At 55.2% G+C, this 16,540-nt stretch overlaps 1 protein-coding gene across 1 annotated transcript; it reads left to right on the top strand.

Annotated features, from left to right (window-relative positions):
* Positions 1 to 3,163: 3,163 nt before the first annotated feature.
* KRT78 (keratin 78) lies at positions 3,164 to 11,524 on the top strand. Its single transcript, XM_030321492.1, has 9 exons — positions 3,164 to 3,529; positions 3,956 to 4,170; positions 5,215 to 5,275; positions 5,753 to 5,848; positions 7,186 to 7,350; positions 7,705 to 7,830; positions 10,576 to 10,796; positions 11,073 to 11,107; positions 11,189 to 11,524. Exons 1-9 carry the CDS (start codon positions 3,164 to 3,166, stop codon positions 11,458 to 11,460), a joined length of 1,557 nt encoding a protein of 518 aa, XP_030177352.1. The 3' UTR covers positions 11,461 to 11,524.
* The last annotated feature ends 5,016 nt before the right edge of the window (positions 11,525 to 16,540 follow it).

Genomic DNA, 16,540 nt, shown 5'->3' with positions numbered 1-16,540 from the left:
CATCACTGAATGATTGTTTATTTATTTATTTCAAAAAAAAATTTTAATGTTTATTTATTTTTGAGAGAGAGAGAGAGACAGAGTACGAGTGGGGAGGGGCAGAGAGAGAGTGAGACACAGAATCCGGAGCAGGCTCCAGGCTCCGAGCTGTCAGCACAGAGGCCCACGCGGGGCTCAAACCCACCAACTGCAAGATGATGACCTGAGCTGAAGTCGGACGCTCAACCGACTGAGCCACCCAGGCGCCCCTACTTATTTATTTATTTATTTATTTATTTATTTATTTATTTTTGATTTCTTGATTTTGATTTTATTTTTTTAAATTGTTTTTAATGTTTATTTAATTTTGAGAGAGAGAGAGAGAGAGAGAGAGAGACTGAGTGTGAGTGGGGGAGAGGCAGAGAGAGACATAGAATCGAAAGCAGGCTCCAGGCTCTGAGCTGTCAGCACAGAGCCCGACGTGGGGCTCGAACTCACAGACCATGAGCTCATGACCTGAGCTGAAGTCGGGTGCTTAACCGACTGAGCCACCCAGGCGCCCCTTATTATTATTTTTAATGGAAGGAAACAGCAGCATTTGAGAACCGGGGCGATTCAAGAAGGTCCTTGGGTGTGACAGTCACGGATAAGGACTCATGTCTTAAAACACTTATTGGTGCCTAGCGTATGCCAGACCCTGAGCTGGATAGAGTGGTGGACAAGTTATGACCAAGGGCTTAGTGGGTTGCTCCGTGGGACGGTGGCCTGAGCTGAGTGGTGGTCCTGGCTCCAGCCTGATCAGCTGTGTGGGTGGCCTTGAGCAAAAGTCACTCAGATCACGGAGTGATGGGTCAAAGCAGGCTTAGAGGACATCTGGTGCCATCTCTTAGGTTACCCAAGGGTGCACAAGTCTCTGCACCCCGCCCTACACCCTATGGGGCCTCAGTCTTTAAGTGTAAAATGGGGGCATTGGTCAGATGCCCTTGAAGTTCACTCTGGCTTTACTATTCTATAACATTACAAATATGAGGAAGTTCTAGGGAGGTGGATTTGGTGCCATCCCACCGTGATCTCTGTCCTCCACCCTTAATACCAGGGGGAGGGGTGGTAGAGTCCAGTTCACAGAGATGTTTCTCAAACACATTCACGGAGCCCGGAAGGCAGGCATCTGGCTTTCCTTGTTGCTGCAAGGTGGTCCCCAGGGGGGAGGGTTTGGAGGTGAGTCCTCAGTGGGATTCAGCCCATTTCCCGGATTCTCTTTCTAGACCCCAGAGTGGCTCCACGCTGCCTCCCTCTCCATGGCACACTCGGATTTCCTGCTGGGATCTTTTCGCTCTTCTTCTCTTCCTCACCTGGCCCCTTAGCGCTTTGATCTCCTTTGTTCTCCCCACCGAAGGCCCCACTACTTCTTCCCCTTGAGGTCATCTGTGGTTCAGCTTCGTTCAGGGGTGTGCCAAGTGGGGCGAGAAGAAGGAGGAAGGGGCTTCTAATCCTCTGGAGGGAGGGGAGACTTGCTCACTGTTGTCTGGCCTGCGGGTAGGGCAGCCACAGGATGGTTCACATTGCTAGGACTGACTTCCTCATAGCATGTCCCTTGAGTGTCCATTATGCCGAGTCCCTGCTTATTCTTGCTTTGAGTTGCATTATCAAAGGCACAGTATCCTAGTATCAGGGGCCATCGGCTCTAGGAGCAGGTGGGGGGCGGGGAGGAAGAAATTGCCCTCCCACCATATAAAGAAGGAACTTTAGAAATTTCTAAAAATCCGAGCTGTCCAATGCTGCTCACCAGCAGTGGAGGAGCTTCAGGGAGCTTCAGTGGTGGTGGCTGGATGCCCCCTACCAGGCGTCCTGGACCTGGTGGGAGGCTCACGGAATACCAGAGGGCAGACACAGAATCTATCCTGGGGGGAGCCCCGGACTCCCGTGTCTGCTCCCAGTACCCCAAGGGAGTATTTTTCTTTTTCTTCTTATTTTTTTATTTTTTATTAAAAAACATTTTTTTTAACGTTTATTTATTTTTGAGACAGAGACAAAGCATGAATGGGGGAGGGGCAGAGAGAGAGGGAGACACAGAATCAGAAGCAGCCTCCAGGCCCAGAGCCGTCAGCCCAGAGCCGTCAGCCCAGAGCCCGACGTGGGGCTCGAACTCACAGACCGTGAGATCATGACCTGAGCCGAAGTCGGACGCTTAACCTACTGAGCCACCCAGGCGCCCCTCTTCTTATTTTTTTAATATGAAATTTATTGTCAAATTGGTTTCCATACAACACCCAGTGCTCACCCCAACAGGTGCCCTCCTCAATGCCCATCACCCACTTTCCCCGGGAGTATTTTTCTAAATACATATTTTACTTCAGAGCCCAGGTGCCTCTGATCTGTAAGCTGATACACTCAGTGTGTGACCCAAGTGGATGGGCCTGGGCTGCGTGCCTGTGGAAGGAGCGGGGACATAGGCTGGGCTTGGAAATGCGCCACTTGCCCAGATCCTGGATGGAGATGCCTGGTTGGAGTGGGGTGGCGCCTCATGGATGATTGCTGGGTTGAGCAAGAGAAGGGACTTGGACACCCTGTTTTTCGGTTTCATTTCCAAATCCTGGAGCGTCTTTCAGCCAACGATGACAATAACACCTTTATTAACCTCGTAGTTTCTCCTAGTGCCACCAAGCGCCTTCCTTCTCCAATTATTGCAGGTAGATTCTCCCTCGAGAAGCTTCACCCTCTTCTGTCCAGTGTCTCCTGGGCACTCAGATGCTCCATCTGAACCCCGTCTCTCCTTTCCCACCCCCCCATCTCCTTCTCTGGGAAGCCTTCCTTGAATGACCCACAGTGACTGCTCGGGGCCATCGCTCCCACCCCCAGCCCCGGGGTCCAGGTCTCCGGCTGCTTCCTTGTCTTTGGGACGGGCCCAGCTCTCTTGCTGGCCTGGGAGCTCTGAGGGCAGGGTCTGGGCCTCCTTCTCCCTTGGGCTCCGCACGTGTTGGGCCCCTGTTCTCCAGCCATGTCGGAATAGGTCAGCTGGAGCCAGTGACAGATACAGTCAGGCCAAGAGCATCTTGCTCCCCAAGGCCCAGCCCAGGCATGGGAGGGGATAAAAGTCTCGTGCTGGGGCCTCGGGGCAGGAACTCACACACTTCGATTATTGTCCGTCTGTCTGCCTGCAGCTGTGTGACCTTCCGTCTCTACCATGTCTCACCCCTCCTGCCAGGCCCAGAGGGGCTTCAGTGTTCGCTCGGCCTGCTCTCCTCGCTCTGGGGGCTGTGGCAGAGGCAGCTTCAGTAGCAGGAGCTTCGGTTCTTTTGGGGGGCGCAGGGGGGGCTTTCGTGGGAGGGCCTGGGCATCAGGGGGAAGGCTAGGGGTGTGGCTTGGGGAGGGCCGCTGTGGGCCTGGGCTTTCCCTGTGCCCTCCGGGGGGCATCCGGGAAGTGACCATCGACCACAGTCTGCTGACCCCCTTGAAGATTGAGATTGACTCCCAGTTCCAGGCGGTGCGGACTCAGGAGACCCAAGAGATCAGGACCCTCAACAACCAGTTTGCTTCCTTCATTGACAAGGTGAGGGTCAACTCGGCTAAGCCCCTCTCTCTGGGCCTCCCTCGGAGGAACTGTCCTCAGTGGGTTTGGGAATGGAGAAGTTTCCTTGGCTACCACTTTTCTAATCACTTCTGCAGTGAGGAAGGCCTTCCAGTGGTTTAACTGCAGTCCTGATTAGGCTGAGGCCCTGCTGTTCTATGGTTGGGGCGCAGGGACAGAGAACAGTCGTTCAGCAGTGGGAAGCCCCTCCCCTGTTAGCCATCCTGATCATTTTGATGTGCTCAGAGCCTCATGCGAGGGCGTGAGGCTGCCCCTGCCCAGGCTGGATTTGGGAGGTAGGGGAAAGGTGGGCCAAGTGGTGGTGGGGGGTTCCTGGGGCTTGACTTTCCAGAGCCTGTGGCCAGGGAGTCCTACCGGAGCCTCAGGGACCCTCTGTTTGTGCTGCAGGTGCGGTTCCTGGAGCAGCAGAACAAGGTCCTGGAGACTAAGTGGCACTTGCTACAGCAGCAGGGGGTAAGCGACAGTCCCCAGGGCCTGGAGTCTTTCTCCGAGGCCTATGTGGCCCAGCTCAAGAGGTGGCTGGAGCAGCTCCAGAGAGAACGAGGGGCCCTGGATGCCGAGCTGAAGTTTTGCCAGGACCAGGAGGAGGAGTATAAGGCCAAGTAGGCAAACCCCAGTGCCCCCGGGGGCCCGGGTGGGGTCCAGGAGGATTTGGATCGGGGCTGTTGTTTGGAGGGTCTCCCACATGCTGAGCTCCCGGAGACACATGGGTGGCCTCCCTTCTGCATCCCAAGCCCTCTGATTCTCAGGGTGCCCCGCTGTCACAGGTAAGGAGGCCCCACAGTGCCTGATGCCCAGGTCTAGAGAGCCTCAGTTCCAATAGATCCAGCTACAAGGGCCACGTGTCCGGTCAGGGCTGGGAGGGGCCTGTTTAAACAATGCCGTAGTGGGTTTTTCCTCGATAAATCCTGTTGAGCAAGCTGTGGGCTAAAATGACTCAGATGTTCTCTGGGCTCGGTAGTGGAAGGGAATCCACTTAGGGGGACCATCCCCAGGCTTGTGGCATGATTCACAGCTGGGCTGTGTTTCTGGGCTCCCCACCTAGGTCACCTGGTGGTGTGGAGAGAGCCCTGGACTAACCAGAGGCTTGGGTTTGGCGACTGTGAGCAAAGGGGTAGCTGTGTGGCCTTTTACCTTTGCCGGCCTCAGTTCTTTACCTGTAGGTTGGGAACATGTCACCTGCTCTTCTCATCTCCCAGAGCCATTGGGAGGATGGCTTGTGAGGCGGGGTGGGTCCTGCAAAGAGCCCAGGATTGGGACCGGGAGAGCTGGTCTTAGATCTGCTCGAGCCACCTAATTATCTACGACTTGGGCAAAGTCACGTGATCTCCCTGACACAATCCAAAATGTCCCCTTCACATGACGATTGTGAGTAGTGAGGAGAGGTGTGGGAATGTGCCTTATAGACGTGAAGGAAAGTGGCCTCATGTGGTCGGGTGGACACGGGCTGAAAGAGTGGAGAGGGTCATAGCCAGATTGTGACAATGACCTCCTGATAGGGAAGGTAGGGGAGCTGGCTGGTTATGTGTCCTGCTTGGAAGCATCTAAAGGCAAGAGGGGCCTTTTCTGGGAGGCTGTGCTTGGAGGAGGGGCATGGGTTCTGATCTCACCACCTCAGGCATCGTCCTTCTGTACGTATTTGACAGGTATGAGCAGGAGGCCTACAGGCACGCCACACTTGAGAATGACTTTGTGGTCCTAAAAAAGGTGAGGGGGGGGTTGTCCAGCTGCTTCCTGCGGATCCTGAGCACCCACCATGCACCTTTAAAACCCAATTCAGGGCTGGGAGGGCAGGGGGTGGGAATCCTAATGCAGCACATGATCTCATGCAGCCTGTAGGGGGCCCCAGGGAAATGAGATTTCTATGTAGACAGAGGGACCACAGGACAAGATCGGATGGAAGGACTGCATGATGAGCTCTGGGTGTCACTGTGGGAGAGGGTGGGGAGGGAGTGGAAGAAGCAGAACTGGTTGAGAGTAATCCGGGAAGGCTTCCTGAAGGCAGTGTGGGTCAGTGTCAGGCAAAAGGGAGAACAGGGTGGGGCGGGGTTGGAGGAGGAAGGAGTGGGTCTGCGGGGAGAGCTGTGGATGAGTATTGGGCAGTGCGCGACCAGAATTCCTGAGCCAGAGTGGGACCCACAAGCAGGAAGTGGGAGTACATGGCTTCTGTCTTCCTGTCCCCAGGATGCGGATGGGGTTTTCCTGAGCAAGATGGAGCTAGAAGGCGCACTGGAGTCTCTGCAAGGGTACTTCTGCTTCTTGAGGCATCTGTATGAAGAAGTGAGGATCCACCAATGCAGGGTGGTGGTCTGCTGAGGGCAGGTGGGAGTGAGGGGAGGGGATGGGGCCAGCAGGCTCCCTGGCCACAGTGGGAGTGGCCAGGAGGCGAAGCCTGGTTAGGGTGACTTGGATCCAGTCATGCAGACATTTGACAAGCAAATACTGAGAATGTACTGTGTGGATTGCTAGGTCCTGGAGATGCACGAGTCAATAACCAGACACAAATCACAACGCCTGCTTTCTGTTGGGAGACAGGCAATAAACAATAGACCTACTAAAGAAGTAAATTGTAGAGTACATTAGAACGTGATCAGTGCTATGGCCAACAGGAAAAATCAGAGCAGGGAAAGGGAGCTTAGGAAGGTGGGGAGGGGGAAGGCAGGTGGCAATTTCAGATAGGGTGGTCAGAGTGGCCTTAATTAATTTTTTTTTTTACGTTTGCTTTTTTTTTTTTTTTAATTTTTTTTTTCAACGTTTATTTATTTTTGGGACAGAGAGAGACAGAGCATGAACGGGGGAGGGGCAGAGAGAGAGGGAGACACAGAATCGGAAACAGGCTCCAGGCTCTGAGCCATCAGCCCAGAGCCTGACGCGGGGCTCGAACTCACGGACCACGAGATCGTGACCTGGCTGAAGTCGGACGCCCAACCGACTGCGCCACCCAGGCGCCCCTACGTTTGCTTTTTTTGATAGACCGAGAGAGACAGAGCACAGGTGGGGGAGGGGCAGGGAGAGAGGGAGACACAGAATCCGAAACAGGCTCCAGGCTCTGAGCTGTCAGCACAGAGCCCGATGCGGGGCTCAAACTCACAAACCATGAGATCATGACCTGAGCCGAAGTCGGACGCTTACCCGACTGAGCCACCCAGGCACCCTGAGGGGCCTTATTTGGAAGACAAAGTTTGAGAGAAGATTAGAAGGCTGGTGGGGAAGTTAACCAGGCAGGTGGAACCGGGGAATTGCAGGTGGAGCGCAGGGCCCCCAGTGGAGCACTGGTATCTTTGTGGAAATGAAGAGGCTGTGGGGGTTGGAGCAGAAGGAGCGAGAGGGAGGCAGGTGTGATAAGAAGTCAGGGCAGTGATGGGGACCAGGCGATTTTGAGCTTGCAGGACATTTACCTTTAATGTCCACGCTGCAAGAGTCATCAGAGATCACCTCCTACAACCCTCCTTTTCAGGAGAGGAGACAACAGAGGGCATGCTCAGCACCACCCAGGGGAATGAGGGCTGCCCCCTGACGGAGTGTGGGCAGAAGTCAGGCATCCTGACAACCTGCCCGGGACTCCAAGGGGGAGAGGGAGCAGGGGCAGGTGGACACTGAGTCAGTCTTCCCTGCAGGAGCTGAACCAGCTCCAGACCCAGGCCAGCGACACGTCCGTGGTGCTGTCCATGGACAACAACCGCTGCTTGGACTTCAGTGACATCATCGCTGAGGTCCGTGCCCGGTACGAGGAGATTGCCCGGAACAGCAAAGCCGAGGCCGAGATGCTGTACCAGACCAAGGTGCCAGGGCCAGAGGGCAGCACCGGGCTGGAAAGGGCTGTGTCTCCATGCCCATGCCCCAGAGTGGTCGTCCCCCTCGGTCCCCTTGGGGCAGTTCTGATAACCTCCTTGGGGCTCCAGGGCTGGGTGGGCATGGCCACTTCCCCTCTCCAGGAGGGGGGCAGTGAGGGAAACCAGGGGACACCAGCCCAGACTGGCGTGGGCTCATCCCACCGTGTCCTGCCTTCAGCGTTTCACCTGCATTCCGAGTGAGGATGCGAGGAGGCGAAGAATTGGGGACACGATGTTTCTCATGGTCTTGGGGTCAAAGGTGAAGGTCCTCTCAACTAATGGTGTCACCTCTGTCCCCCTCAGTACCAGGAGCTTCAGGCGTCCGCCCAGCTTCACGGGGATAGCATGAAGGAAACCAAAGTCCAGATTTCTCAGTTGCAGCAGGCGAGTCAGAGGCTGCAAAGTCAGATTGAGAACCTCAAGAAGCAGGTAAGGCTCCCAGAGCTCCCCAGGCCCTCCCGGCACTCTCTTGGTGCCAGGGTCACTGCTAGGTTTGTGTCCAGGTTTGAGTACTGGCTGAAGCTTTGGATAATTTGGGTGGAGAGAACCTCAAGCCCCATTTCGGAGGAATTTGACCTCCTTCTGAATTCAAGCCTGTGTGTGTTTTGCACTGAACAACTCCAGGGGGCGCTGCTCGCGCTGCCTTTCATGGCCAGGTGTACATTTGGCTTTTGGCTCCTTGGGGGAGAGTGTTAATCCATCTGTTTTCTAGTCTTTTCGTTTGAGTCTTACTCCTCAAGCCCAGCGGAGACTCTAAGGCTAGGTGCTGACTTTCTGGGTCCCGCCTTGGGGAGTGTGAGAGCCAGGAACTCAGGGGGCAGGCGAGATGGGAAGTGGAATGGGGGTGCATGGGGGGGGGGCGAGCCCTCCGTAAGCAGATGCTTTAGATGCTTTGTGTGGGTTGGAGGTGATGCTGTAGGTGCCTGGTGTGGGCTGGCAGGGGGAGAGGGAGAGGGCAGCAAGGAGAGAGACATGGTTTCCTGCTAGTCCCGGAGACCTCACTTCTAGACGTGAAGGATTACAGACTCTTCAGCTCTCAGTATCTTTGCACCCACTTTCCCCAAACCCGAAGAATCGGTTTTGGGATCGGCAGAGGGTTGAGAACCGAGACGGCAGATCAGGCGGGCTCCTCACGCGCTTCAGCTTGGCAAGCAGGGCGCGTGTGACCCGTCCACTCCCCGGTGGGGCCCCCCTGGGAAAGCCCTTGGAGCTCAGGCCATTCAAAGCCCAGACGCAGTCTCCACCCATCCTCACCTGCTCTCCTGTGGGATGTGATTCGGGACCCGAGATGAAGGTGACCAGGTCTTATTATTCAATTTGCTGCCAGTGTTTTGTCCATAGATTTGAATTCCTTGCTTGCGAATGCCTCGGCAATGTCTATTAAAATGCAGATCCCTGGGCCTCTGTCAGACTGAGGGAATCAGTATCTAAGGGCAGAGCCCAGATACTCTCTAAGCTCAGTTCGTTTACCAGGGTGACTGAGGGTGCGGAGCCTCAGCCCAGCAGCCAGTACTTAGGAGTGCTACTCTGTCCCCACATCTGGGACCCACAGCTTCTGCCACACAGCAAGGTGCCTGTCCTGCGAGAATCCCTCTTGGGAATTCTTCCCGCCCGGCCCCATTTTCCTGCACACACATGGTGGACTGGATATCCTTGTGCCAGACCTAGGGCAGAGCCCCGCGGTCTAGGACCAGACATCAGCTGTCCGGGGTTAGGGTCCCAGTTCTGCCCCTCACCGCTTTTCTGAACCTCAGTTTCTTCATTTGTAGGATAGAGATGATATTTCCCAACAACAAGGTGCTTGTGAATAGAATACAAAAGAAAAGAAAAGAATAGAAAAACATAGAATAGAATAGAATAGAATAGAATAGAATAGAATAGAATAGAATGGAATGAGACTATGCTGGGATTAGAATAATGAGAGCCTTTAGGGAATGCCTTCTTTCCTGACCCAAACAGGAAGGTAAACCCACTGGATGGCAGATTAGATAGAGAAGTTGTTCCCCTTCTGGGAGTTTTCTATCAGATCAGAGAGGTAAGCACAGAGAGTGCACATGGTTTGATATACAGTAAAACCTTGGCTTGCAAGTAACTTGTTCTGCGAGCGTTCCGCAAGGCGAGCAAACATTTCTAACATATTTTAACTTGACAAACGCGCGATGTCTGGCAATACGAGTAGTATGTGACACTGAATGTCACATGATCACAACTGAGCCAATGGTTCTTGAAATTCGCTTTGATATAGGAGTGCTTTGGATTACAAGCATGGTTCCGGAATGAATTACACTCCCGTACCAAGGTTTTACTGTACTTTGATAACAGGACAAAGTGTTTGAAATGGGGCTGTTCTCAAACCATCAAGGATGGTGGTCACCCTCAAGATGAGACTTGTAGATACTGCTCCATACAGGACAGGAAGGGCATTAAGTGCCTGGGTAGAGGTAAAGTGCCTCGGGTAAGGAGCTAAGGGGCAGGAGTGGGAAGAAATAGGGGAAGATCATTGGAGGAGGTGAGACAGGAAGCAGATGAGTTTGCTGTGGCTGCCGTAACAAAGTACCACCAACTTGGAGGCTTGAAAACACCAGACCGTGTATCCTCTCAGTTCTGGAGACTAGAGGCATGCCATCGGGTGTTAGCAGGTGCACTCTCTCTGAAGGAGCTGGGCGGGGGAATTCTTCCTCGCCTTTTCCTAGCCTTTGGCGGCCCTGGGACTCCTGGGCATTCCTTGTCTTACGGTTGCATCACTCCAGTCCCTGCTTCCGTTGTCACATGGCGTCATCTCTCTGTGCTCGTCTCCGTGTTCTCTTGTCTTTTTCTAGGGACACAACTCATTGGATTTAGGGCTCATCTTGCATGCAGGATGCTATCATCTTGTGGTCCTTAATGCATTACGTTTGCAAAGACCCTCTTTCCAAATAAGACCACAGTCTGAAGTTCTGGGTGGACATGACATTTTTGGGGACACTATTCGACCCACTCGGGGAGTTAAGGAAGCAGAAGAGGCAATGCGTTCCCTTAGGATGAGAGCAACGGGGAAGTGGGGGTGACCATGGATACTTTGAGCTCATGAGATTGTGGTCTACCCTGGGCTTTAAGCTCCATCCACAGCAGGTGACTTGGGAGGCTGTATTGGGCTTGCAGCCACTTTCTCCCTCATTTCTACACCCATCCCAGAATGCCGACCTGCAGGCCACCATCACTGATGCTGAGCAGCGTGGGGACCTGGCCCTGAAGGACGCCCAGGCCAAGCTGGAGGAGCTGGAGGCTGCTCTGAGAGCGGCCAAGCAGGACCTGGCCCGGATGCTGCGGGAGTACCAGGAGCTCATGGGCATGAAGCTGGCCCTTGATGTGGAGATCGCCACCTACCGCAGGCTGCTGGAGGCCGAGGAGTGCAGGTGGGGGGCCTGGGAACTCAGCTGAGGGGGCAAAGGGCGATGGACTGCCACCGCAGTGCTCTCCTTGCTGAGGGGGATTCTGAGATTTCCTGGCACTCCGAGCCACTAAGGGCAACCCATTCTGCTGGGGGGCGGGGAGGCAGAGATTTAAAATCGGGACTGTGGGTTTTATCTGCTGATTGGGTATGTGAGCTGCTCCAAGAAGCTAAAAAGCATAGGGAATGCATTCTTTGCAGCCCTCCTTAGCATTTCCTTCTCTTGTCCTTTCTCCATCAGGATGTCTGGGGAATGCACCAGCCAGGTCACTGTCTGTGAGTATCAGGGGACTTGGGGAGAGGGGTCCCCGTGGGGAGCTGAGGACCCTGCCGTGACTCTGGCGCATTTCTTGGCAGCTGTAGGGGGAGGCAGCACCATTGTGTCTGGAGGAGCTGGTGGTGACCTGGGGGGCGCTTGTGGACTCAGAGGCGGGAAAGGCAGCTTCGGGTCTGGCTGCTCCAGCATCGTGACCGGAGGCTCCAGCGTCACCCTGGGCTCTGGGCAGGGCCCGGTTTGGGGCCCCTGCTCTGTGTCCGGCTCCGGCTTCAGCTCTGGCTCCAGCTCCGGCGGCCACACCATCCTGAAGAAGACGGTGGAGTCAAGTCTGAAGACGTCCGTCACATACTGAGTGACTTGGCAGCCGCTTGCTCCTCTTGCCTTCCAGAACCTTCTCAGCCCAGTTCCCACCTCCACCGCCCTTCCTGGCCAGCTCTGTGTCCCTTGCCCACAACCTGAGCCAGCTCACAGGGGACTCTGCACAAGTCAATAAAATCATGCCTGCCCGCTGTTCCGAGTGTTTGCCCTGTCTCCCTTGCTCTGCCTGCTGACCCACATCTCCTTTGCCTGCTGTCCACCCCAGGCCAAGTCCACAGCACCCTGTCCTCTAGCCAGCCAGCCTCGTCCTCTCCTCCCTGCAGCCCTCAGGAGGAGCTGGGAAACCCCTGATGGGCTTGGCCAGCCAAATATTGTCCTTTGTGGGGAGGGGAGGGGCCTGAGGCCCACTGACCAGAGCCTGCGGGCTGGAATCACGGGCCAACCTGCCTACTCCTCTTCCCCTGTCTCTGGACCATTTCTCTAGCTCTTCTGTGACATGAAACAGCACCCACTTCTCCCTGAGGGGGCATCTTCCCTTCTCTCTCTCCCCTCTCCCACTCTTTCCCTTTCACGAAGTCTACCGAGTGCAAACCATACTTGAGGCACTGTGCCAGGACTGGGCTATGCTGGCAAGCTGGATCAATCCCAGCCTGCCCTCCTAATGGGTTCAGTCTCTCTTTCTCTCTCTTTGAGTAAATTCTATGTCCAATGTGGGGCTCAAACTCATGACCCCAAGATCAAGAGTCACATGCTCCATAGACGGAGCCAGCCAGGTGCCCCCGGGGTTCAGCATCTTCCCCGTCCCCTTCAGTTTCTGGGTTCTCCAACATAACCCCTCCCACCCATGAGAGCCAGATCGTCCTTCCAGAGGCCTTGGTTACCAGGGCCAGAGGCCAGCCTCCTGTAGCTAATTCAGACAGCCTCCGTTGGGGGATGGGGGTTTCTGGTGAAGTTCCCTCTGTGTCCTGCCCCTTTGTACAGTCTCCTCCAGGGACACGCTGGCTCCAGCTCCATCCGAGGTAGCAAGCTGGGTCCTGTTGCCTCAGCCCCACCTCATCTCTGAGCTTTAACCTGGCCCTTCTCCTGGACAGCAGTGCCCCCAGGAGATTAACAATTCAGCAGTGATGCTAAACACTAGCTTTAAACAGGTGATCCAAGGGCATTTAGAGGGGAGGCTGAAGGGCAGAGATGAAGGTACCCTGTGGCGGTGTGCAGTCTCTCTGCCACTCCCTCTGGCAATTCAGCTCGGCCCCCAGGCTTGCACCTCACCCAGTAAAACAGAAGCAGGCCTGCTGCCCAGCCCGTGCTCTCTGCAGAAGTCAACCTGGGAAATATCGATCACTGTTTGGGAATATCCAACGGGCATCCCACACCTCATCCCAATCAGCTCATTGGGGGGCTCCTTCTAGCCCTCTGCTCTGCTCCCTGGGATGTCCTTCATTCCCTCCATCTCTGCTGATGTTTCAGTATCTCTTTTAGCTTGTTCCCTGGTAAATTGGCTGTACTCCTGACTGAACACAGCCCCTCATCCCTGTTCTTCCTTCTTCCCATGTCTGCACCAGATTTTTCTCCTCCTGGAAACCTTCTCTAATTCCCTCAGTCTGAATGCGCCAGACCCTTTCTGTCCCCGGCCCAGCCTGGCTGTACCCGTAGCTATCCTTGGCTCTGTCTCTGTCTGGTTCTTGCCTGGGACCCAGGTTTTCCCATTAGCCTGGAACCCGTGGGCAAGTTCTTCTCCTGCACCCAGGATGGGGACCAGCTGCTCAGCTTGTGCAGGGGGGCTCTGGTGGGCACTTGGGACTGAAACTCAGCCCATCCCCTTACCTCTTGACTCTCATCCCACCACCGGGCCTGTCTGAACATGAGACTGGAAAAGTCTTCTTCCCTCTTCCGTGGGAAGCTCTGCAGGAGGCCAGGAGTGTGGGCATCAGGGCCAGGTGCTAAGACGGTGGGGAGGGTCACCTTCTCCACCCGGGCCCCTACCCCAGCAGCCCGTCAGCTCCTGCATGGCTCCTCTTGTCTCCTCCCTCCGCATGTGGCTAACACCAAACTCCGTGGTCTTGGCCACAGGAAGTCAGGCCGTTCCCCAACCCCCGTCCCAGTTTTAAGGGGAGGTCAGCCCTTTTCTCAGACCTGTGGATCTCTCCACTGAAAATGTCTGAGAAGGAAGCTTTTGAGCCTTCTTTAAGGGAGATAGGGGTTGGGGGTACACGGCTCAGGAGCCAGGATTCCTGGGCTTGCGTCCCAGCTCTGCCACTTACTAGTGGTATGACTTTGACCAAGCTGTGGAACCTCTCCAGTTTCCTCATCCGTGGAAAGAGATTAATAACAGCGCTTACCTCACAGGGCTGGTGGAGGGTCGTGCCATTTGGCGTCCCAGCAGGAAACGAAATTCACCTAAAAGGTCGGCTAAATGGACTTTAATGAAAGGAGTACCTATGGAGGTGTGGGCGTGGCTAAGGACACAGAAAGGATGGAGGGGCCCAGAGGCTGGGAGCAGTGGGAAGCCACTGCCATCCCCAGAGGTAGCGAGGCTAGTGGTTTGTCCAGGACTGAACCTTTTTCCAAGACGTGGGGCTTTCAGTGCTAAATAAGGACAATCCTGGAAGAACCAGGGTGAGGAGGCCACCCGGTGTAGAGCCGAAAGACAGGAGGAAGGAGTGACAGATGAGACAGGAGCAGGGACTCTTGGGGGCATCACTTGGAAGAAGCCATAATCATGGAAGAGGCTGGGGAGAAATACCAGTCCTCCCTTCCTCTCTCCCAGATCTCCTACTGACCCCGCCTCCCGCCCCCCATCCCCTCTGCCTTGGCCAACCCACCTGGAAGCCGGAGAGCAAGGGAGCAACCTACAAGGGTCTAGAAGGTAGATGACTGATCTGGGGCAGGAAGGAGGTGGACGGAGCCTACCCATCATGGACGTGAGATGTGTTACTGCACTGATGTGTCTGCCACGTAGGAAGTGCTCAGTAAATGCTGATTATAAGAACCATTGCTGTTAGTTTAGAAAGTCCTATCCCTGTATGAGGGCTCCCAAGGGCAGCAAGTGTTTTCTTTACCCCGTATCTTTCCTTTTTTTTTCTTTTTAAAGTTTGTTTATTTATTTTGAGGGGCACCTGGGTAGCTCAGTTGGTTAAGTGTCCGACTTCGTTTCAGGTCATGATCTCGCGGTCCGTGGGTTCCAGTCCCGCATTGGGCCCTGTGCTGACAGCTCAGAGCCTGGAGCCTGCTTCGGATTCTGTGTCTCCTTCCTTGTCTGCCCCTCCCCGGCTCACGCTGTCTCTCTCTCTCTCAGAAATAAACATTAAAAAAATTTTTTAAAAAAGTTTATTTATTTTGAGGGGGAGGGGCTGAGAGAAGGAGAGAGAGAATCTGAAGCAGGTTCCCCACTATCAGCCCAGAGCCCAGCTCCACGAACCATGAGATCATGACCTGAGCCAAAATCAAGAGTCAGACACTTAATGGACTGAGCCACGCAGGTGCCTGGCACCCGTATCTTTCCTACCGCTCTGTCCCCAGCCTGGCCTATGTTGGGTGCTCAGCTGACACCATCAGCCATCTTACCTTGTCCCTCCTGCGGCAGCCTGCCATCCCCTCTGCTCTTGTGTCCTGCCACAGTGGGGGGGGGGGCCCAGGCAGGTGACAGTCTGCAGACACAGAAGCCCTTGGTTGGAGCGGCAGCAGAGGGGAGGAAGCGATTCCTAAGCCACAGAAAGAAGGTCTAAGCTTGGGTGTTCAGTATGAAAGCAGAGAGGACAGTCAAGGCCCCAAGAAGAAGGTCCCAACGGTGGCTGGGTTGGGACCCGTGAGCCCCCATCCCCCCCACTGCCTAGGAGGGAGCATGTCTCCAAGCAGTAACTCAGAGAACAAGCCCTGGGCGGCCTGTGCCGCTGTCTGTCACCAGCTTTCAGCACAAAGCCTGGCTCAGCGTGCCAGGTCAATGACATGAGGCTGTCGTCCCTGGGGAGTGGTGGAATGTTTGTTTGTAGCAGACGCTACTCCCACCTCCCCGGCTACCCTGACTCAGACAGCTGACATCACTCCCTTCCCCACCTTCCCCAGAAGCCCCACTCCCCGCATCCCCTCCTGCCTTCCCCCTCCCACACCCCTGCAGGGAGAGATAGAGGAGGCTGAGAAAGTGATCACAGCCTCGGGGACTGCAGGCAAAGGTCAGTGGGAAGTAATGGCTCAGTCCTGGGATGGCTGGCCAAGGCTTTTTGAAAGGATTTTCCCTGCAGGCTCTGCTTATAGGAAGAGGCAAAGGAGGCCCAGAGAGGTTGAGAGAGCAGCCCCAGGACACACAGCTCAGTGGGGATTCCGTCCCAGCCTGGCTTGCCCCAGTGCCTTGTATCCGAGCTCCCAGCAGGGAGGAAGAGCCTCTCTTGGGCAGTAAGGGTCTAGTTCTCTGAGTGCCCTTCACCCCATCCCTCCTGGGTGTTAGGTTTGACCTAACTTGCAGCCTCTCACAGTGGTCCTGGGAAAGAGTCCCACAGCCTCCCCTGGGCCTGGAGTGGGCCCGCTCTCCGCCTGACTTCCTTGGGCTGTGGAGCAGGCCATGTCCTTTCCTTTGGGATCCTGGGGACACAAGTGGCCACAGCCCCAGCTCCCTGCCCAGCCACTGTGGGAGAAGCACGGCAAGCACTGTGTCTGCTCCTTCCCTCAGGCGAGTTTCTCTCACCTCTCTGGGCCCATTTTCCAGTTTTCCAGCTAAAAGCTCAAGGGGGGAGGAGGGACATCTCTGAAGTCACCTCCTCAACGTTGTCTCAGTCCTAACGGCTGACACCTCCAAGTCTTCCTTTGGGGCTGTGCCTGGGACTGTGTGAAGTGATTGAAAAGCCTCCAGCCCTTGGGATTCAAGCATCAGGATCCTTGGGGGCTGGGAAGATGAGAATGTTGGGACGCCCCGTGGGCCTCTTGTGGTCTTTGTTGGACACGTACTTCTCAGATCTGTACTTATGTCCAGTCCGAATGGGGCCTCCAGCCCCCTCCAAAGTGGCTGGGCCCTTCTGGGGATGCTCAGCTGCAGGGCAGAGGGTTGGGGGTCTCAGGTGATGGTCAAAGCCCTCCATCTCTCTTCGGTCCCTAGAAGAATGTGCTTTTCCCCACTCATCTCC

Source organism: Lynx canadensis, chromosome B4 (assembly GCF_007474595.2).
Source record: "Lynx canadensis isolate LIC74 chromosome B4, mLynCan4.pri.v2, whole genome shotgun sequence".
Taxonomy (NCBI): Eukaryota; Metazoa; Chordata; class Mammalia; order Carnivora; family Felidae; genus Lynx; species Lynx canadensis.
This window is presented reverse-complemented; position numbering and strand designations above follow the sequence as displayed.

What these genes read in the sequence shown, in the direction of transcription:
- KRT78 (XM_030321492.1), top strand. Translation starts at nt 3,164, where the DNA reads ATGTCTCACCCCTCCTGCCAGGCCCAGAGGGGCTTCAGTGTTCGCTCG. An exon ending in TTGCTTCCTTCATTGACAAG is followed by an intron (nt 3,530 to 3,955) that starts GTGAGGGTCAAC and finishes TTTGTGCTGCAG; the next exon opens with GTGCGGTTCCTGGAGCAGCA. An exon ending in GAGGAGGAGTATAAGGCCAA is followed by an intron (nt 4,171 to 5,214) that starts GTAGGCAAACCC and finishes CGTATTTGACAG; the next exon opens with GTATGAGCAGGAGGCCTACA.